The sequence below is a fragment of the Jaculus jaculus genome, chromosome 9, assembly GCF_020740685.1.
Source record: "Jaculus jaculus isolate mJacJac1 chromosome 9, mJacJac1.mat.Y.cur, whole genome shotgun sequence".
NCBI lineage: Eukaryota > Metazoa > Chordata > Mammalia > Rodentia > Dipodidae > Jaculus > Jaculus jaculus.
The window spans coordinates 117,166,805-117,188,800 of record NC_059110.1 but is presented as its reverse complement, the minus strand read 5'-3'; the positions used below and the strand labels follow the sequence as shown (position 1 = coordinate 117,188,800).

The 21,996-nt window shown below is 51.6% G+C and overlaps 1 protein-coding gene across 4 annotated transcripts; it reads left to right on the top strand.

The window, feature by feature from the left end:
* The first annotated feature begins 506 nt into the window (after positions 1 to 506).
* Cd300lg (CD300 molecule like family member g) lies at positions 507 to 16,211 on the top strand. 4 transcript variants are annotated; one of them, XM_045159076.1, is made up of 8 exons: positions 507 to 718; positions 1,902 to 2,234; positions 5,959 to 6,090; positions 6,876 to 6,957; positions 8,315 to 8,427; positions 11,568 to 11,620; positions 14,820 to 14,936; positions 15,872 to 16,211. In XM_045159076.1, exons 1-8 carry the CDS (start codon positions 676 to 678, stop codon positions 15,971 to 15,973), a joined length of 975 nt encoding a protein of 324 aa, XP_045015011.1. In that variant the 5' UTR covers positions 507 to 675; the 3' UTR covers positions 15,974 to 16,211. The 4 variants fall into 4 exon arrangements, with proteins under 4 accessions (XP_045015011.1, XP_004655784.2, XP_045015012.1 ...); XM_004655727.2 differs by having other exon boundaries at positions 6,705 to 6,957; XM_045159077.1 differs by lacking the exon at positions 5,959 to 6,090.
* Positions 16,212 to 21,996: the final 5,785 nt, after the last annotated feature.

The following is a 21,996-nucleotide window of genomic DNA, read 5'->3' as shown; positions in this document are numbered from 1 at the left end:
TAGTAATAAATAATGCATTTTCTTGTTACGTGATTAACCAGTTCCAGTGGCAGATCTAATAACATTTCCTAAGGTGTGAGGCATACTCAAGATATGCTGGGTCATCCAGCAATAACCAATTGCACCAGTGTTTGGGATTTTTTAGTTGTAACAGTTGCATGGTCTGCCAAGACCCCATGGGAATTCCTAACAGAAGGAAAGCAAAGCTGGGCGTGGTGGCGCAGGCCTTTAATCCCAGCGCTCAAGAGGCAGAAGTAGGAGACTCACAGTGAGTTCGAGGCCACCCTGAGAATACAGTGAATTCCAGGTCAGCCTGGACTAGAGTGAAACCCTACCTCGGAAGGGGGGGGGGGGGGAATCAGGAGCGATTTCTTTTTTCCTCATCCAAGTGCACGGATTTCCTGGTTTCTGCCTGTGCTGCGGAGCTTGGGTCTATCTCATAAATTCTCTGGAAGGACCTGGAATTCTCAGGCTGGGAGAGCCTGTCACAAAGGCAGCGAGGACAGCCAAGTAAAGAGAAGGGCAGAGGCGGCTCCCAGGCTGGGTGGCGGAGGGTGACCCGCGCCCCGCCCCTCCCTTCCTTTTGTAGTCCCTGGTGCTCCGGCGGGAATCTGGAGGGCCCTAGAGCAGCTTACAGCTGGGTGCGGCTGCTCCGGGGGGCACCTAGCACCCACCATGCGTTCTCTGGTCCTGCTCTGGGGCTGCCTGGCGCTCCCAGGTGAGATGGGGGCGGGTGGCAGGGATGGAGGGATATGGGGGTCCACAGAGGAGCTCCAGAGCCATTTCCTTCTCCCACACTGAGCCCTAGCCCGCTGGTCCTCAGCCTCAGTCCCCAGCACTGAGAGCTGGACACGCTTGCGGTTTCTGGGCTCAGAGCCAGGTAGCCCCCAAACCCACTGCTTCTAGGCCCTGAATGGCTGTGCAGTTGTAAGAGGAACAGTGCATCTCTGAGCTCAAAAACACCAATTTTCTCATCCCGTTAACTCGGGATATTTATGGAAGTTCCGCTATGCCTGCCTTACCCTTTTTTATTTTATTTTATTTTATTTTATTTTATTTTATTTTATTTTATTTTATTTTATTTTATTTTATTTGTTTTGGGGAGGGAAAGGTGATGGAGGTGGTACTGAGGCCCTAGGGAATGACAAGTAAGCACTCTTCCATTAAGCAATATTCCCCACCCTCTTTTTGCTTTTTATTTTGATACAGGATCTCCCTAAGTTGCCCAGGCTGGCCTTGAATTTGTGATCCTCCTGCCTCAGCTACTCAAGCAGCTGAAATCACAGGCTGGCCCCACAAGGTCCTGCTCTTTCCTTACCCTCTTTTTTTTGGGGGGGGGGTTGAGGTAGGGTCTTGCTGTAGCCCAGGCTGACCTGGAATTCACTATGTAGTCTCAGGCTGGCCTCGAACTCATAGCAATCCTCCTACCTCTGCCTCCCAAGTGCTGGGTTTCAAGGCGTGCGCCACCACGTCCGGCTGATATATCTTCTAACGCACAAAATCAGGGTGCATCTTGTAACTGATGTCAAGTGTTCAACTGGCTGTGGGGTTTTTTTTTCCCTTAATAATGCATAAAATTATATTGAGGTTTACACTTCTTAAATGCAACGAAGCCAGATATTATCATCATCTGCAAATATGAGAACCCAGAAGCCCAGAGGGGTTGAATAACTTGCCCAAAGGGGCATTACTGCTCAATGACAAGGCTGGGGCCCGACTCCCAGCTGACTGACTCTGGGGCGTCTCTGATAAGTGAGGGTTGGGGGAAAGGCACCAAGGGAGGGAGATAGCAGGCTTCCCCTCCAGAGCTTCTCTCGGGGAAAGCCTTCCTTCCTCTGGGTGAAATGAAACCTTCTGGTCTTGACCTGGGAAATGCCATGTCTCTCCTGCTGCGATTTCAGGTTATGAAGCCATGAAAGGACCCAAAGAGATCAGCGGATTTGAAGGGGACACCGTGTCCCTGAAATGCACGTACGAGACCAAGCTGCGGAAGCACAGGAAATACTGGTGCAGACAGGTCGGGCTCGTGGTGTCTCGCTGTTCTGGAACCATCTACACGAGAGACGAGCAGGAGGTGGGGCAGGGCAGGACGTCCATCCATGATCGTCGCCAAGAGCTCTCCGTCACTGTCACCATGAGGAGCCTCACGCTGCAGGACGCTGGGATATACTGGTGTGGGATCGACAGGCTGGGCTTCGACGACGGGTTCCAGGTCAAGCTGACTGTCTTTCCAGGTAACTGTCTCTCCTCCCTCTTGCCTGGCAACAGGGAGACTCAACGGGGAGCAGGGAGAGGTGGGAAGTCTTCAATCATGGATCCAAGCTTCTCCATTGCAAAAGGGGACAAGATCCTGGTACCCAGCTACCAGGAGTCGTTAGGACTAAGCGCTGAGCAGCACTGGGGATGTGGGCAGGGCCAGGAGAGCCTCAGCATGTCTTCCCTTGGGCTGCTGGAGTTGCCCCACTGGCACCTGACAGAGTAGGACAGAGGTACACCTGTCACTCTCGGGGCTCAGAGGTGCTAGAGGGAGATTGCCATGGACTGAGGGCGCAAAAAGGACATCCCAGGGGATAAGGAAGGACACCTATATGCCTTGTGTCTGAAGTGCCCCCCAGGCGTCCTGAGGTCGGGCCAGTCATTTCTGCCTAACCTGTGCCGTGCTGGCTTCACCGTGCTGACGGCTTCTGCCCCCTGTCTTGGACTCCTAGACCTGGGGAGCTAAGGGAAGAGATGTGAGAGGGCACAGGACATGGGAGGCCTGGTGTGCAGGTCAGCAAAGGCAAGATGGGTCTGTCTCTGCGTCTGTGTGTCACAGATGGGACCCAGAGGCTTTAAAGACCGGGATTTACCCGAGGTGTGGCAGGAAGTGGTAGAGGCAGGATTCAAACCCAGATCTTAGCTGCCTTTGGTTCTGTTCTTTTCCACCTGGCCCCAGGCCCATCCTCAGAGCCTGATGTCTTTCATGTCTGGGTCCTTAGTGTAATTTAAGAACATAAAGTCAAAGTCACTGAGTAATACCAGCAACATCAAAACCACCTTGACAGCTGGGCGTGATGGTGCACGCCTTGAATCCCAGAACTCAGGAGGCAGAGGTAGGAGGATCGCTGTGAGTTCAAGGCCACCCTGAGACTCTATAGTGAATTCCAGGTCAGCCTGAGTGAGCTACAGTGTGCCCTACCTCAAAAAACAAAAAACAAAACAAAACAAAAAAAACGGGGGGGGGGGGCTGGAGAGATGGTTTAGTGGTTAAGCTCTTGCCTGTGAAGCCTAAGGACCCCGGTTCGAGGCTCACTTCCCCAAGACCCCCCGTAAGCCAGATGCACAAGGTGGCGCATGCATCTGGAGTTTGTTTGCAGTGGCTACAGGCCCTGGTGCACCCATATTCTCTCTCTGTGTCTCTCCCTCTTTCTCTGTCTGTAGCTCTCAAATAAACAAACAAAACAAATTTCAAAAAAACACCTGGGCTCAGTGGTGGAGCCCTTGACGCATGTTCTACAAGCCTGCGTCCGTCCTGCCGCCCCCAAGCACTGCAGAAAAAAAAAAAAAAATCAAAGCAATTGAATCCGGGCACTGGCCAGATGGCTCCATGGATAAAACACTTGCTGCACAAACATTTGGACCTGAGCTCAGATCCCCAGAGCCCACATAAATGCCAGGAGAGTGGTGCCGCAGCCTGCCTGTAATGCCAGCGCCCTGGAGGAGGTGGAGACAGGCCATCCCCAGGGCAAGGTGACTAGACTACAGCGGACCCAGTGAACTCTGGGGTCAAGGGAAGACACCACTACCAGCCACTGGCGTCCACAGGCACGGACACCCATGCGTGCGCACACAAACCCCATTCTGTGCTTCTTACAAGTCCTTCAATCCCTTCCGGTTCTTGTTGGTATTCAACTGTCCTTTTTGCCTAGTTGTGGTCAATTTTGACTGATTTCTTAAAACGTTTTGTTTATTTATTTGCAAAGAGGGTGTGTGGGCGGGGGAATGGGCATGTACCAGGGCCTCCAACCGCACAAACTCCAGAAGCACGTGCCACTTTGTGTGTCTCGCTTTGTATGGGTACTGGGGAATCGAACCCAGGCTGTCAGCCTTGGCAAGCACGTGCTTCAAACTGCTGAGCCATCTCCCCAGCCAGCTTCGGCTGTTTATGAGGCTTTCCTATGTCTGGTTCTCAACTACAGCACGTCTCTGTGTGTGATCAACCCATGTGTTCGTGTCCCGTGCCCCACCCACCTGCTGTGGGCTCCCCAACCGCTGGGGACGCTGGTAGTTAACAATGTATGCCCATCTCTCATGGCAACCCACCTGCCACAGCCGATTTCCAGCCACCAACCAGCTCGCTAAATTCCTCAGAAGTTAACAAGCAGCTCTCCCATGGCCGCATGAGCCATTTCCTGCAGACTGATGAATACAGAGAGAGATGTAGGAGAATTTGTGGAAAGCAGGGCTGGAGAGATGGTTTCGTGGGTAAGGCACTTGCTAGCAAAGACAAAGGGCTTTTTTTTTTTTTTTTTTTTTTTTTTGTTCTCAAGTACCCAAATAAAGCTAGATACACGGGAGGACGCGCATCTGGAGTCGCTTTGCAGTGGCTAAAGGCCCTGGGGTGGCCATTCTCTCTCTCTCTCTCATAAATAAATAAAATATTTTAAAAAGAAAGGTTCAAACAAGCCAAGTGTACCCACTGTCATTTCATTTATTCCTTGTTGCCTGGAGGCCCTAGACAATGGATAGTGACTCATAAATACAGAAAACAAGAAATGCTGGAGCATTGCATGTAGTAATTGGGGTGGGGGTGGACAACTTCCAGGCTGGCTGTAGTCAGAAAGGTCTGGAAGGTTCTGGAGACTGTGGGGAGGAGGAGCACCACAGGTGCACCCACCTGGGCTTCTGCCACCTTTGTGGGGCAAAAGGGAGCAAGCTTTTCTGGCCCTGAGGAGCCACAGTCGTTTGGGAGGCCCCGCAAAGTCATAAGCGCGATGGAATTGAGTACCTGTTCCTCTGGAGGTGAGGGCAGAATGTGGGAGCCCACAGAGGAAAAGGGGGGACTTCGCTGTGCTCTGCAGAGTGAGTTGACTTTTGAGCTGGACTGAAGATCAGAAGTACGTTAGCCAGGCATGGTGCAACACGCGTTCGAACCCAGCACTGGGGAGGCTGAGGCAGGAGGATCACTGTGAATTTAAGAGTTCAAGGCTAGCCTGGAGCTACAGAGTGAGTTTTAGGTCAGTGTGGACTAGAGTTATACCCAGCCTCAAAAAAAACAGAAGCCGGGCATGGTGGCGCACGCCTTTAATCCCAGCACTCGGGAGGCAGAGGTAAGAGGATTGCCATGAGTTCAAGGCCACCCTCAGATGACAGAGTTAATCCAGGTCAGCCTGGACCAGAGTGAGACCCTACCTCGAAAAAAAAAAAAAAAAAAAAAAAGAAGGAGGAGGAGGAGGAGGAAAAAGAGGAAGAGGAAGAGAAAGAGGAAAAAGAAGTGCTTTAGACAGACGTGGAAAACGAAGTCATCACACAGGGGAACAGCTCCTCAAAGACACCAAGGCTGAAAGAGTGACACCGCCCCCCCCCCAAACAGGGAGAGGACAGCTCTGTGTGGCTGGGCCCCACATGGGGGGAGAAGTGGTGCCCACATGGTAGTTTGAAGTCCAGGTTTCAGGGGCCAACTTTGAAGGGCATGCTCCAGTCCATATGTGACGGGGCACCACCAGCAGCCGGAAGCAAGGTGCTTCTCAGAGCTGCAGGAGGCATCTGTGGGAAGGGAGCACGGGAGGGCGAGGGACACGCGAGTGGATGGAAGGCAGAAGCACCTGGTATCAGCTGGGAGCTGCCAGTCATAACCTCTGACTGGCTAGGAGAAGAACGTGTCGCTGTGTGCCAAGACTGGGGGAATGCTGCCCGCTGTTCCCAAGGTTGGCCCAGTGGCTGGGCCTCCCCTCAAAGCAGCCTCTCCCTTCCCTCTAGGAAAAGGGGACAGTGCCAGTCAGGCTGGTGTCTGCTGTCCTCCCTCCCCCAGCCCCTCTTTCCAGCCTCTCACTGCTACAAGGAGCCTGCAGCCTAAGGCCCATGCCTGGCAAACTCAGCCCCCAGAATTGAGTGAGTCGATACTGGGCTTTTCTGTCCCCTCCTCCCACAACACTCAGGAAACATCCAGCCAGTGCTGTACCTGGTCCCACAGCCCCCTCACGCCCACCCCGAAGCCAGACTGTCCCACTGAGGAAGCAGAGGCTTGGGGCAGGGAGGGGCTGGGGCACACAGGAAGCCAAGGAGTCAAGAGGGGTGTGCAGCTCATCCATCCCCAAACCCTTTCTCCATCCGGGGACTGGAGGAGAGCCAGGAAGGCTAGCCTTGGCCCTGACTCATGCCGGCCACCTTCTCACACAGGGGGCCTCTGGCTGTTGACAGAGATCAAGGCCTTCCTGAGCATAGTTGGAAGGGAGCATGTGAGAGAGTGACGGTGAACTTGACCTTCGTGGGATGGGGGATGGGTCCACCTCACCTGTCATGAGGAAACTGGCAGACATGCCTGGTCCCTACTCTCGGTGGGTAGAGTGGTCTCACCTAAGCCTCTGGTTGCTTAGTGGGGAGTCATTTACTTGAGCATGTCTGACAGAGTGGGGAGGCTAGTGGGCAGAGGTCAAGGGTGAGCCCGGGGAGGCTGGGGCTCAAGGGCCAGGGCAGGTGCTGAGGAATCGCTTTTGGACTTGTAGCTTCTCCTGATCTCCGCCCGACAGTCGCCACGGCCGAGCAGGAGAAGTCGGGGGTCAAGGTCCCTGCGTTCATAGGGGCGACCTCAGCCCCATCCGCAGGAACCTCCCGTTTCCCAGGAGCCTCTCGGAACGCAGGGAGCCCTCCTCACACAGCGACCTCTCCCCATGCAGGGAGCTCCCGCCCAGCCATCTGGCTACCCACCACACCAAAGGACCCCGGCCTTGACCCCGGCAGAAGCAGCTCCCAGCCCAGGTGAGTCTGGGGGACTGAGGCCAACCTCCGGCCTTAGTTCAAGCAGACATCTCCTCTTGTCATGGCCACAGCCTTCGGCGCAGAGGGCAGAGTTCAGCCCCCAACTCCCACACAGAGCCCCTTGAGCAACGCACATCCTGCAGTGTAGGAATCAGCAGCCTTGTTGCCATGGACACCCAGGACCATCTAAGACAAAGCCCCCCCCCCACACACCCCAGAACCTAGCTTCTCCCAGCCTTAGCGTCAGTCACTTCGACTCAGTAGCCTTGGCCTATGCAGCACTTGGTAGTAAGCCCTGTGCTGCACATGAAAATATGGACCCCCTCCCCTGACAGTTTTTTTTTTTTTTGTGGGGGGGGGTTCAAGGTAGGATTGCACTGTAGCCCAGGCTAACCTGGAATTCACTATGGAGTCTCAGCGTGGCCTCAAACTCACAGCGATCCTCCTACCTCTGCCTCCCAAGTGCTGGGATTAAAGGCGTGCACCACCACGCCCGGCTAAAAATTTAATTTATTTATTTGGGAGCAACAGACAGAGAAAGAGGCAGATGGAGAGAGAATGGGCAAGCCAGGGCCTCCAGCCACTGCAAATGGGACTCCAGATGCTTGTGCCACCTTGTGCATCTGGCTTACATGGGTCCTGGGAAATACAAGCCTCAAACCAGGGTCCTTAGGCTTCACAGGCAAGTGCTTAACCGCTAAGCCATCTCTCCAGACCAGTTTTTTCTTTAAACAACCGAAGTCCCTAAGGCTGGGGGAGTCTCCCTGTGCTCCCTTCCAGACATGCAGGCCAGTGCCAGCAGGATCAGACCCAGCTGAGAGTGTCTTGTGGGGCTGGCTCTGGGGTCTGGGGGGTCCTTCGCACCCCAGACAGAGTACACACTAATGAGCAGACGGTACCACGTAAACCAGGTGTGGTGCACACCCAATCCCAGCACTCAGGAGGTAGAGTCAAGATCAGAAGTTCAAGGACATTCTTGGCTATATATGGAGTTTATTTAACATTTTATTTTTTAAATTTATTTATTTATTTATGAGAGAGAGAATGGGCACACCAGGGTCTGTAGCCACTTCAAATGAACTGCAGACACATGCACCACCTTGTGCATCTGGCTTACATGGGTTCTGGGGAATTGAACTGGGTGCTTAGGCTTCACTGGGTGCTTAGCGCCTTAACTGCTAAGCCATCTCTCCAGCCCTGTATATGGAGTTTTTGAGGCCATCAGCCTGGACTACATGAGACCCTGTCTCATTGAATTAGACTCCAGACTAGGGCTTTCTCTGACAATGCCTGAGTTTTAAGGACATGGGTGGCTTATCCAGTGACAGCCACTGGTCTCTTTCCATTTCATTCCCAGGGCGTCTATCCCAGCGGTCCGAATGCTGGCCCCGGCCCTGGTGGTCTTGGGCCTTCTGCTAGCTGCAGGTCTCATTGCCTTCGGCAGCCACATCCTCCGACGGTGGAAGAACGGTGAGCTGTGGGCGGGGCAGCAAGGCGGGAGGCCCGAGGAGAGCGGGCTGCCCTGGCAACCCTGGGAAGAGTGGCAGGCCTCAGCGGGCCTGTCTGAGATACAGACATCCGGGCCCTGCCACTCCCTTCTGAGGGAGTCACAAGGCAGCCCACACTGGGAAAAAACAACTCAAGTGGGAAATGGGAGAAGGAGGGCTTCCAAGCTCCTGGGTCTGTCTGAGCTCACCAAGCATATCTTCCCTATTGGACCCAGCAAGTCCACACTCAGTCTGGGCAGGCCCAGCTCTTTGTGTGGGGGCTGTCCAGGGTGATGCAGGCCTGCGCCCTTGAACCTTACACAGCATGGATGCTGCGCCCCTCCCCCCACCCCACACACTTGCTGCTGGGCCTCTAGAGTGTTTGGTCCATTTTAGGGGCTTGGATTCAAATCTCAGTTCCGTGTTTATTTTATTTTTTTCTTCACTGAGGTAGGGTCTAGCCCAGGCTGACCTGGAATTCACTATGTAGTCTCAGACTGGCCTTGAACTCACAACATTCCTCCTATCTCTGCCTCCCAAATGCTGGGATTAAAGGTGTGCATCACCACGCGCTCTAGCCAGTTCTATTCTTTTTTTAGAGCTATGTGACCTCTAGCAATGCACCTAACAGCCCCTACCCTAGTTTCTCCAGGTGACAGATATCTTCCCATCAAAAAATAGAATACAAAGTATACAAGTATACACGTACCTGGAAGTTTTCTAATAGCCACATGAAGTTTTCTTTTAAATCGGGAATGGTGGCACATGCCTGTAATCCCAGCACTGAGGAGGTAGAGGCAGGAGGATCAGGAGTTTAAGGACAGCCTTGGCTAAACAGTGAGTTCAAACAAAGCCTGGGCTACATGAGACCCTGTCTCAAAAAAATAAAAGTAAAAAAATTAGTGAAGTTAATTGTAACAATATAGTTTATTTAATTTAACATATCCAAAACAAGCCGGGCGTGGTGGTGCACGCCTTTAATCCCAGCACTCGGGAGGCAGAGGTGGGAGGATCGCTGTGAGTTCAAGGCCACCCTGAGATTACATAGTGAATTCCAGGTCAGCCTGGGTCAGAGCGAGACCCTACCTCAAAAAAAAAAAAAAAAAAAAAGAATAAACATATCCAAAACATTATCAATTCAACATTGGGTCTACATTAAACTATGAAGGAAAGTCACACAGGCATAGTGATACAAATCTCTACAGTACAAGCTACTCAAGAGGCTGAGGTAGGAGGATCACTTGAGCCAGTCCTTTAAGGCCAGCCTGAGTAGCTCAGCAAGATCCTACCTCAAAGCGTCAACAACAACAACAACAACAAAAACAAATGCCTGGCGTGGTGGCACATGCTTTTAATCCCAGAGACAGAGGTAGGAGGATGGCTGTGAGTTTGAGGCCAGCCTAAGACTATATAGTGGATTCCAGGTCATCTTGGGCTAGCGCGAGACCAAAAAAAAAAAGGTAGTCTACATTTATTTTTTCCATATTAAGTCATTGAATGCTGATATGATTTAAAGTAATCCCGCTCCCATGCTGGGTGGCCTGTGTGCCCCCCCACCCGCAGGGTGGCACAGTCAAGAGGATTAAGTGATGTCATAGTATTGGCAGCTACCAGGCGCTGGGTACAGCTCTGTAGCTTACGTGCATGAATCTCCTCGGCACTGTGGAGAACCCTCGTTTTATAGAGGAGACTGGGACACACAGCCGTTCACCACCTTGCCCTGCATTTGCAGAACTGGGACGTGAGGTACTCAACAGTGGCATCCCAGTGATGGTGGACCTAGGGGCCATCGTGGGCCTGCTTCCTATCTCCCCCCCCCCGTGTGCCCCCTCCTCTCCCCCCAGGAAAAAAAAAAATCTCAGCTTTGCTCTGGTCTTCTCAGAGGAGTCCAGGAGGGAAGACATAGGATGGACACGCTCCTGGACTCAGCCTGAGAACCCCTGAGCCCCTTTGCCTCTGGAAATGTGGGCCCCAGCTAGCAGCAGCGCCTCCCTCTGGTAGGATGCGAGATATGCAAAGTCACAAAGCAAAGGCAACCAGACCTACTACCGTTATTAGAGCGCACCCAGGGCGAGTGTCTATGGGTGCACAGGGGCCTCTTGCCACTGCAGAGGAAGGCCAGACGCTTGTGCCACGTTTTGCGTCCAGCTTTACGTGGGTAGCTTGGGAATTAACCCTGGCGGCAGGCTTTGTAAGTAAGGGTATTTAACTGCTGAGCAATCACCCGAGCACCTGCATTTTGTTGTTGTTTTAATTTTTCATTTATTCATTTGCACTTAGGGAGCAGGTCTCTTGTTGATGCAAATGAATACTGGTCCGGCTTTACATGGGTGGGCTAGGTAATTAAACCCCAGGCCCACACACAGGCTTTGCAAACAAGGGTTTTTAAACCACTGAGCCATCTCCTCAGTCCTGAAACTCTCATTTTAAGAAAATTAGTCAGCTTTTCATCAGTGTAACAAGTCCATAAGGTAGTCAACCGAGAGAAAAGGTTTATTTCATAGCAGGGCATAGTGGCACACGCCTTTAGTCCCAAAACTCAGGAGGCAGAGATAGGAGGATCACTATGAGTTCGAGGCCAGCCTGAGACTACATAGTGACTTCCAGATCAGCCTGGGCTAGAGTGAGATGCTACCTTAAAAAAAAAAAAAAAAAAAAAAAAAAAGGTTATTTCAGTTGGCCCTGTTCCATTGGACCTGTGAAAAGATATACCATATTGTGGAAAGAAATAGAAATTGTTCACCTCATGACCAGGAAGGGAAGGGGGATCCCAGAGCCCTCTTCAAGAACACACCTTCAGTGAGCTAAAGACTTCCACCACCTCCCAACGCCACCAAACTGGGACCAGACTTCAATAGGACATGTAAGATCCAAGCCATAGCTATCTCATCTACACATTAAAGTTTGAGAGGCAATCACACTATTTCCCTAACCACTTTCTGGCTCACACAGGGGATCTCAAAGATCAAATACTTCCCAAGGGGTTGAGCTGGAGGGGGCTCCAGCCCAGTGCCTGCTAGCTCCCTCTGGAAGTACTTATTTACAGGTCCAAGGAACTAGTGCATTCTGGGAACACAGGGTGCTACTCCTGACCTCAAGGGGCTCCTTCTTGATCTCTTTCAGCTTGTCCGATGACAGAGACCCCGCAGAACGAGAAGGTCTACCTCCCGACTTCGGTAAGGACAAAAGCAGCTGAAGTCCAGACCATCCCCCTGGGGCTGAGATCAGACTCCTGGGCCTGCCTGTGTGTCTTTCCTCCTGGTCTTGTGGGTTGACCAGGAAGAACTTGTTCCTGGCCATGAAGGAATCTGTGGGGGTCTCGTGGCCAGCCCTTCAGGGTGGGAGCCAAACTGGCCACTATCAGCCCTGATTTCCCACCCAGCGTGAGGCAGGGTCGCAAAGAGCCACGTGAGTGTCTCTTCCCCAGGACACTCTCTTCCCATCATGACTGTTTAGAATCAGAGGACATCAGCACTGGGACCACGGGGAGTGTGTGGAGCCACCTGGCCCAGCTTTTCTCTGAGCTCAGAGGCCCTCTCACCTATCAGCAGTCTGAATGGTTTTAGAGCGTAGTCCCAGGCCACCTCTACAGGGCTGGGGCTGGGCACCAGCTAGCCCAAAGAGGGGCGCAAGATGATTCCAGTGAGTTTTCGCAAAACAAGAAGCTGAAGTCCAGAGAGTATAGACAGAGCTATTGTCTAAGCTCACACTGCAGGCAGTCCAAAGTCCAAGGCACTGCACGACTCGGATTTCTCTGTTTGTTTGCATCTTCCTTCCTTCTTTTCTCTCTCTCTGTCTTTGTTTCTTTCTTTCTGTGTGTGTGTGAGAGAGAGAGAGAGAGAATGTGTACGAGTGTACCAGGACTTCCTGTCACTTCAGATGAACTCCAGACTCATGCACCACTTGGTTCCTCGGGCTTTCCATGGGTACTGGAGAATCAAACCTGGGCTGTCAGGCTTTGCAAGCAAGCGCCTTTAACCTCTGAGCCAATGTCTCACTATGGTGTCCCTGCCCTAGGACCCAGCTGAAGGTGTGGCTATGGGGACCAGGGGGCAGAGGGATGGGCTGTGTCTACTTTCATGGAGAGGGAAGCTGCCCAAGGCTATACTTTGCTCTGGAGGAAGAGCCTGCTTCCCATGCCAAGGCTCCTAGGGAGGGAGAGGGGCTGCAGAAGTTGATTCAGAAACTAGAAGCCCTGCCTGCCTTCACCTCCCCACCCCCCAGCCCTCACCCAGCTGTTCACGGAGGCTTCATTCCCCCAAACACAGGTCCAGGAAAGGGGGCCCACTATCCTCTTCTTTCCTGGCGCCAGTGAGGACAAAAGATTCATGCCCGATCCCCCCAGGGAGGGCTGGGGTGGGAATGGACTCTTCCGCGGCTTAGGAAGCGGCTGCTGTTGTCTCAGGAAATGGGACAAGGCCAAAGGTGACCTGGGGAGTGAGGGAAAAGTCACGGAGGCCGAACAGCGCCATGGGCCACCTTCAGGGGTGGCCTGCTGGCTGGGCTTGTGACTAGCTCACTGGGGAAAGGGCCTGTGGGGGTGGGGAGGCTCTCTCTGCCGCTCCTAGTCCAGGCGGGCTGGTCTGCACTGCTTCTTGTGCGCAGCTCTGTGCCAGGCCCCTGCCCAGGTGAGAGGAAACAGGAAAGCGCCCAGGATTAATGAACAGAGGGGTGGCCTCTTTAGGAGGAAAGATGGAAGAGGGCACCCCAAAGGTCAGAAGTCAGAGCCCCTGAACATGACCAGCTGAGGGTGTGTGCTTTATCTTAATTTTTTTTTCCTTTTTGTCTTTCCTGTGGTCTTCAGTGGAGACTAGAGGGAGTGGGGGGTGCTGGAGAGCAGAGAGCAGGAAGGTTGTTTTTGTTTATTTGTTTTCTTTTGTGGCAAGCCCAACAGACTGGCCTTTTGTTGTTGTTGTTGTTTTGTTCTGTTTTAATTGTTGCCCCAGGGCCTCCAGCCACTGCAGTCGAACTCCAGACACGTGCAACCTTGCACATGCATCACCTTGTGCGTCTGGCTTACGTGGGATCTGGGGAGTCAAACGTGGGTCCTTAGGCTTCGCAGGCAAGGACCTTAACCACTAAGCCATCTCTCCAGCTCCCCCACCCCACTTTTTCCCACACACACAGGTCAAAGAAGGAAGGGACCAGACACTTGTCTTGCCAAAGAGTTAGAAAGCCAGGAACGCTGGACATGGCGGCACATGTCTGTCATCCAGCGCTTGGGAGGCTAGAGGATCACCAGTTCCAAGCCAGTCTGGGCTACACAAGACAGACAGACAGAAGAGAGGAGGAAGAGGAGAACAGGGAGTGTGACAGCTCAGAGCACAGTCTCCCTCCCCAAACAGCTACTCATTTTATTCCTTCTGTGCAGGGCCGTGTATTATCAGGGACTTTATGTGTGTCCTTGAACCCTCATACCTCCTATATTTCAGACCACTTTATAGTCAACACAACAGAGGCTGAGAGACAGGAATTACCTGTCTTGCAGTCACCAGACAACACTGGGCTGGGCAAAGTAGCCGTAGTTTGTGAGGCTGGCTGCACAGCCTGGTACTTCGTGCATCCTTTCATATGGAAGCACATGGTCAAAGGAATGGAGAAGATGAGTCCTTGGCCCAAGGCTGGTTCCCCAGCGTACGGAATATTATTTGTTTGCTATTTGGTGAATTTTGTTGTTGTTTTGTTTTGTTTTGTGTTTCAAGGCAGGGTCTCACTCGGGCTCAGGCTGACCTGGAATTCACTATGGAGTCTCAGGCTGGCCTTGAACTCATGGCGATCCTCCTACCTCTGCCTCCAGAGTGCTGGGATTTAAAGGCGTGTGACACCATGCCTGGCTGGTGAATCTTTTTTTTTTTTTTTTTTTTTGGTTTTTCGAGGTAGGGTCTCACTCTGGTCCAGGCTGACCTGGAATTAACTCTGTCATCTCAGGGTGGCCTTGAACTCATGGCGATCCTCCTACTCCTGCCTCCCAAGTGCTGGGATTAAAGGCGTGCGCCACCACGCCCGGCTAGGCTGGTGAATCTTTTGAGGCTCACTGAAAAAATGGACAGCCTGCCTGCTCTCTCTGCTTTAAAGTTTAGAAATAACACAATGAAAAGCAAACCATTTCAGAGGGTCTTGCTTGTTGGTTATTAAGATGCTATCTGGATATTTATTATAACCCTGCGGAAAACTAGTCACATCCCCAATCTTATAGCAGCGGAAACTGAGCCTTGGAGGGTTAGTAGCTTGGCCAGGGTCACACTGAGGTGTAGGAAGTAGTTGAGGCGCCCTGGAGCTGTGTTCTTCCTCTGAGGGCTCTCTTGGGCTTGGCTCCAGACCGTCCCTGCTGCCAAGGACGGGCTGTTCTGAATTCTGACTGCGCCTCTCTTACAGCCCCTCGGGAATGGCTGGGCCACTGATGCCATGATCAACCTTGCTGCACCCCCCGAGCCGCTCTCCAGCCCCACGCTCTCTGCTGACCCCTGCGCTGAGGTCCAGTACCTAAACCAGGTGTGCACAGAGGGGCCTGGGCTCTGGAGCCACGCCGCCTGGCTCCACTGGGACAATGGGAGGAAGGTCTTTTTCCTGAGCATCCATGACCCTGCACCCGCCCACCCATCCTGTCAAATCCTCAAGCCTAAATTATTCCACAAGAGCTCCTAACAATATCTTCTTTTTCCCTGCCCGTAATGTTCTTAAATAGCTCACTGGGAGTCAGTTTAAAGAGCCCTGAGACAATCCAGGTGTCATGTACATGCCTCTAACCCTAGCATTTGGGACACTGGGAAAGAGGGTGGGGAGTTTGAGGCCAGACTACATGGTGACTATCTCAAAAAAAAAAAAAAAAAAAAGCAACAGAGCTCTGTGGCCGAGGGGTGGCTCAGTGTTACCCATATGCTTACCATGCGAGTACGCAAGGTGAGACCTGAGTTTGGATTCAAGCTGGGGGTGGCAGCCCATGCCTGTAACCCCAGTGTTGGAAAGGCGTAGATAGGAAAGTCCCTGGGGTGGGCTGGGTAGCTAGTCAAGCTACATCCATGAGCTCTAGGATCACTGTGAGCCCCCGCCTCAAAAAATAAAGTGGAAGATGGTTGAGAAAGTCACTGGACACCAATCTCTGGCCTCCACGCACGTGTGTGTGCACACACACATGCACCCACATGTGTGTACCCAGACACACATCAACACGCATACAAACAAACAAAAAATAACCAGAGCTCTGAACAAGCAGAATTCTCCCATCAGTGGCCAGAGAAGCTGTTCTCCGAGGCAGCAGAGGCTGAGAGTTAGAGAAGGGGCAGGACTCAAGCCTGGGGTCTCTGCAGTGCCCCTGCAGATGGCATTGTGGAGATTCCCCCTCCACCCACCACCCCTGTGAGGCAGCCCCGACCCGGAGACCCCGGTCTCAGACTGTGCTTTTCAACCTCCTGTTGTCATCTCTCCAGACTACAGAAGAAGCCCTTTGCCAGCACGCGGAGGACTTGGTGGCATCTCCCCTGCAGATACCCGAGGAGGAGCTGCGCTTCTCTGAGTTCATCTCGGTGTAACTACAGCGCGCCCCGGGCCGGCGCCAGGGAGCTGCAAGACTGCGTTAGCACTAACTCTCAGGAGCTTGCTGCCACAGCCTCACGGTTCTTCTGGGCACGCTCCAGGGCTCTGCCCACCCTCTCCTCAGGCTCCCCCCCCCTTTTAAATAATATCATACTTTTTTGTTTGTTTTTGCTTTTTATTTATTTTTTTATTAACAACTTCCATGGTTGTAAACAATATCCCATGGTAATACCCTCCCCCCACTTTCCCCTTTGAAACTCCACTCTCCATCATATCCCCTCCCCCTCTCAATCAGTCTCTCTTTTATTTTGATGTCATCATCTTTTCCTCCTCTTATGATGGTCTTGTGTAGGTAGTGTCAGGCACAGTGAGGTCATGGATATCCAGGCCATTTTGTGCTTGGGGGGAGCACATTGTAAGGGATCCTACCCTTCCTTTGGCTTTTGCATTCTTTCCTTCCTCAGGCTCCCTTTTTGCATGCCCTAGCATAACTGGGCCTTGGAGCCCAGGGTGGTGCCTAGCTGTCCTGGCATGTTTCCCACCCTAGGCAGGGCTCACAGCTGTGGACCTTCATGGGAGGAGGGGGCAGGACCTGGCAGGACTCAGCAGGTCTGGGCTGAGTTTACATCTCCTCCAGGGAATCCCTTGGGCCTGAGTGCACAGCAACGGGCCCTGCTTCTGGTCCCCTGAAGACTCTACCTTCTCCCCCTCCAATTCTGCATCAGGTGCTGATGAGGAGGCAACATCTGTATCTATGAACCACCTGCGTCCAGGCCCTTAGGAAACTAAGATGGGGTTCCTGGGTCCCACCAGTGCTTGCACAAACCAGCCTGGGGCGGGGCTGGGGACTCTGATAGGTGGTAAGAGATTCCTGCACCCAAGTGCGAGGCCCAGTGGGCCCCTTGTAGCCTAGAGAGCCCACCTTTGAAGTGCAGGTCTTCCCGCCCTCTCTGGAGGCAGGGCTCTGTCCAGAGAGCAGCTTCCTAGAGTTTGCATGGCAGGCGCCGGTTGGAGGCTGGCAGGGAATGGCTGCCTTTCCTCTCTCCCTTCACGGCCCTGCATTCCTGGCTGTGGAAGGATGCTGCAGCTTAGCTCAGACAGAAGGGGTTACTACTGATGGCATCTGCTGCCTGGGTCAGGTATACGAAATGAGAGTGTGTGCGCGGGAGGAAGAGGCAGGTAAGAACTTGAAGATGATGGAAGAAAGAAAGAGAAGAAAGGAAGGAAGGAAAGAGGGGCAGGTGCTCAGTAAACAAAAGTTTTAAGAGAAAAGCCAAAAGAAGGGGGAAATGTCACCTGCAATGTCTCCTCCACATGACAACAACCCTGATGGCATTTGGCTCTATTTCCTTCCTGGTCTTTTTTCCCCTCCACCTTATTTTGCTGCCACTCCTGTTACAGAGTGTGTGCAACTCAAAGGGCTGCTTTTCCTGCTTCGTCATTACAATGTGTCACTTCATGCTCCACAGCCCAAATAAACTTTACCAGATGCATAACGTTTTGGTATGTCAGTGTCCTGATTGACTTAACTGGTTCTCTAGCACTAGAGACTTTGTTTGCATTTTTTAAAATATATTTTTCTTTTTATTTACTTCTTTGACAGAGAGAAAGGCACGTCAGGGCCTTTAGCCACTGTAAACGAACTCCAGACGCGTGCGCCACCTTGTGCATCTGGCTAACCTGGGTCCTAGGGAATGGAACCTGGGCCCTTTGGCTTTGCAGGCAAATGCCTTAACCACTAAACCATCCCTCCAGTCCTTTGTTTGCATTTTAATCTTGGCACTGGGCTTTGTTTGCTATTGGAGGTCTCTAAGAAGGATTTGCATGTGCGGAAAATACTTGGCAGATAAAAGATCAGCTTTTCCTTTCCTTTTTGTCTCTTTTTCTTCCCTCATCCCTCCTCTGCTTTCTTTTATTCCTCTTCCCTCTCTCTTTCCTTTCCTTTCCTCCCCCCAGCAGCCCCTCTCTCCCTGCCTTCCTCTCTTCTTTCTTTCTTCTTGGTTTCCTTCTTTCTTTTGTTTTGTCCCTACCAGGGTTTCTGAAAGGTCTCATTGTCTCTATGTTTGCCCCCTGAGGATGTCTCTGAGAGCTTGGAAGGTCCCAGGGGGCAGGAGGAGGTCAGACAAAGCCAAAACCCCAAAGAAGGGCTGTGCCCTACTTCCTTCGTCCGAAAGTGCCCGAGTCTGAGTTCTGAAGGCTCTGCCCAGGATCCTGGCAGAAGGTATAGAGCAGAAAAGTTCAAGTGGTTCCACCGAACCCCAAAAAGTTCATCAACAGAAGGCTTTCCAGCCTGACAGTAACACCCAGCCTTTGCGAGGCAGAGGCAGAAGGATCCCAAGTTCAAGGCTTGCCTGGACTAAATAATGAGACCCTGCCTCAAAACCACGCAAAACAAGAAAAAAAGGGGGAAAAAAAGGCATGGTGGATGTAGTGACACAAGTCTGTAATCTCAGCACTGGGGAGGCTGAGGCAAGTAGACTGCCATTAGTTCAAGGCCAGCCTGGTCCACATGGTAACTCCAGACCAGCTGAGGCTAGTGAGACCTGGTCTCAAAAAAACCCATAAACAACTGGGTTACCAGCCGCACAGGCATTCAGCCAGTCACTCTCCAGCTCCTACTAAGACTGCCAGGCCCACTTCACAGGCAGGGGAGGAAGACCACTCCCTGACCAGTTAGCATTTTGCAACCCCAGTTTTTAATTTTTTTTTTTTCCAGGTAGGTTCTCACTCTGGCCCAGGCTGACCTGGAACTCACTATGTAGTCTCAGGGTGTCCTTGAACTCATAGCAATCCTCCTACCTCTGCCTCCTGAGTGCTGGGATTAAAGGCATGCACCACCACGCCTGGCTAATTTTTAAATTTTTATTTATTTATTTGTTTGAGAGAGAGAGAAACAGGGGCACCAGGGCTTATAGCCACTATGAACAAATTCCAGACACATGCACCACCTTGTGCACCAGGCTTACATTGGTCCTGGGGAATCAAATCTTGGGCCTTTGGCTTTGCAGGCAGGCAAGTGCCTTCACCACTAAGCCTTCTCTCCAGCCCTGCACCCCATTTTGACACACCTTGATTTTACATATGTACCCCAAGATACTGGATACTCAATTTGTGTGTGTGTGTGTATGTGTATGTGTGTGTTTTCAAAAACTTTAAGCAAAAGGATGGGAAAAATCAGTGCTCAGCCATCTGAGATGAAATGTTAGTGTGGGGACTTCTTCTGGGAAGTAAACTACAAAGGATAAAAAAAAAAAAAAAAAAAAAACTAGGAGAGGGGCTGGAAAGATAGCCCAGCAGTTAAGGCTCTTGCCTGTGAAGCTGAATGACCTGGGTTCAATTCCCCAATACCCATGTAAAGCCAGAGGCACAAAGTGGAGCATGCAGTTTACGGAGTTTATGGAGTTTAGGGCAGCTGGAGACACTGATGTGCCCATTCTCTCCCTCCCTCCCTCCCTGTCTCCCTCCCTCTCTCTCTCTCTCTCTCTCCCATTTCCTCTCTCCTTGGGAATAAATACACAAACAAAACTGGGAACGTTTCAAAGAGATACATACATTTAGTTTTCCCAAATAGGAAAATAATCCAATAATATTAAGCTTTCCGTTATCCTCCCATTTGTTTCTTTAAACCGAACATGTTGGGGCAAGGGAAATGGCTCAGTGGCAAGGTGCTTGCCACTCAAACACGAATACCTGAGCTCAGATCCCCAGCACCACGTATAGCTGCATGGTGATGTGCGCCCATAATACTGGCACCAAGGAGGCTTAGACAGGGGTCCTCACTCACGTCGCGTGCGGGCTGGCAGGTCAAGCCAGACCTACGAGATCCTTCAAGTCATCGGGAGACCCTTTCTCAAAGAACAAGGTGGAAAGCCAGGCACAGTGGCTCTGCCTTATAATCCCAGCAATTGGGAGGCTAAAGTAAGAGAACCATTTTGAGTTCAAGGCCAGTCTGGGCTACAGAGTGAATTTTAGGTCAGTGTGGGCTAGAGTGAGACCCTACCTCAAAAACAGAGAAAAAGGGAGAGAAGGAGGGGGTTGGAGAAACCTGAAGTTGATCTCTGGCCTCCACATACACACCCCCCACATGCATACGTGAGCACACCACACAAACACACTGACACACAAATGCACACACACGTGCAAGAAAAAGATAGAAAAGAAAAAATAAACCTGCTGGGGCTAGAGAGATGGCTTAGTGGTTAAGCACTTGCCTGAGAAGCCTAAGGACCCCAGTTCGAGGCTCGATTCTCCGGGACCCATGTAAGCCAGATGCACAAGGGAGCGCATGTGTCTGGAGTTCATTTGCAGGGGCTGGAGACCCTGGCGCACCCATTCTCTATCTTCCTCTTTCTCTCTCTGTCACTCTTAAATAAATAAATAAAATTTAAAAAAAAAAACCTGCTAACCCCAAATGGGAGTGTGGACAAGAAAAATGGGTGACATTGCCCCATCTGGCTTCCCTTGGGAAGAACTGGATGCTGATTCTAATCCATTCAGTTCCATTATGCAAGGAGGAAGAAGAAATAGAAGTAGAAAAGATGGGCAGTAGCCCCTAGGTGCTGAGCGAGGGGAGGTAACGAGTTCACGGGCGTTTCCCCACAGAAATCAATCCCTACCCATGGTCACAGCCAGTGCTGGCAGCTGGCAGGGTGAGGCTCCACCCCTCACCCTGAGTGGCCCTTCTGGGCTGGGACTCATCATGCACACTGAATGCGAGTGGCTTTTGTTGTCTGGTCTGCTTGTGGCAGGTTCTCACTCCGTAGGGCAGGCCTGGAACTCACAGCAATCCTCCCGTCTCAGCCTCCCGAGTAATGGGACTACGGATGCGTGCCACTGCACCTGGCACTTGCACTTGTGGCCCCTTTCCATTTTCTTTCTTGCTTTTTAAAATGTGTAGGGTTTCGGGCTGGAGGGATGGCTTGGCAGTTAAGGTGCTTGCTTGTGAAGCCTAAAAATCCAGCCTGGATTCCCCAGGACCCATGTAAAGCCAGATTCCCAAGGTGGAGCATGTGTCTGGAGTTCATTTGCAGAGGCTGAAGGCCTTGGCATGCTCATTCTCTCTCTCTCTCTTCCCTCTCTCAAATATAAATAAATTATTTAAAAAATAAAAATTTGTGGGGTTTCTTGTATTATTGTTCCTTTTATTTCTCTTGTACAGTTAGAGATGACACTTTCTTTTTTTTTAATTATTTATTTATTTATTTATTTGAGAGCGACAGACACAGAGAGAAAGACAGATAGAGGGAGAGAGAGAGAATGGGCGCGCCAGGGCTTCCAGCCTCTGCAAACGAACTCCAGATGCGTGCGCCCCCTTGTGCATCTGGCTAACGTGGGACCTGGGGAACTGAGCCTTGAACCGGTGTCCTTAGGCTTCACAGGCAAGCACTTAACCGCTAAGCCATCTCTCCAGCCCAACACTTTCTTTATTAAACAAAAAGAGGGCCTGGAGAGACGGCTTAGCAGCTAAGGTACCTGCCTGCAAAGGCAAAGGAACCAGGTTCAGCTCCTCAGGACCCACAGAAGCCACATGCACAAGGAGGCACATGCGTCTGGAGTTCTTTTGCAGTGGTTGGAGGCCCTGGCGTACCCATTTTCTCTCTCTCTCTCTTTCTTGCTCTCTGCCTCTCTCAAATAAATGAAGAAAGAATCACCAAAGTTTGTGAAAAAAACAAACAACCAACCAAAAAAACCCCAAAAATAAAATAAATTAAAATAAAAACAGGGTCTCATGTTGCCCAGGATGTCCTCAAACTTGCTATGTAGCCAAGGATGACCCTAAAGTCCTCCTGACCCTCTGCCTCCACACCCCTAGGGCAAGGATTGTAAGTGCCACCACATACCTGATTTACGTGGTGCAGGGGATGGAACCCAGGGCTTTAAGTGTGCTAAGCAAGCACTCTACCAACTGAGCTACAAGCTCAACCTAGCTTTTTTGGCTTTCTGAAATCTGCCTAGTAAGCCCAGGTTGGCCTCATGTCAATCTCCGCCTCTGGGTGCTAGGATAGCATGCATCACAACA

What these genes read in the sequence shown, in the direction of transcription:
- Cd300lg (XM_004655727.2), top strand. Translation starts at nt 676, where the DNA reads ATGCGTTCTCTGGTCCTGCTCTGGGGCTGCCTGGCGCTCCCAG. An exon ending in CCTCCGACGGTGGAAGAACG is followed by an intron (nt 8,428 to 11,567) that starts GTGAGCTGTGGG and finishes GATCTCTTTCAG; the next exon opens with CTTGTCCGATGACAGAGACC. An exon ending in AGGTCCAGTACCTAAACCAG is followed by an intron (nt 14,937 to 15,871) that starts GTGTGCACAGAG and finishes TCATCTCTCCAG; the next exon opens with ACTACAGAAGAAGCCCTTTG.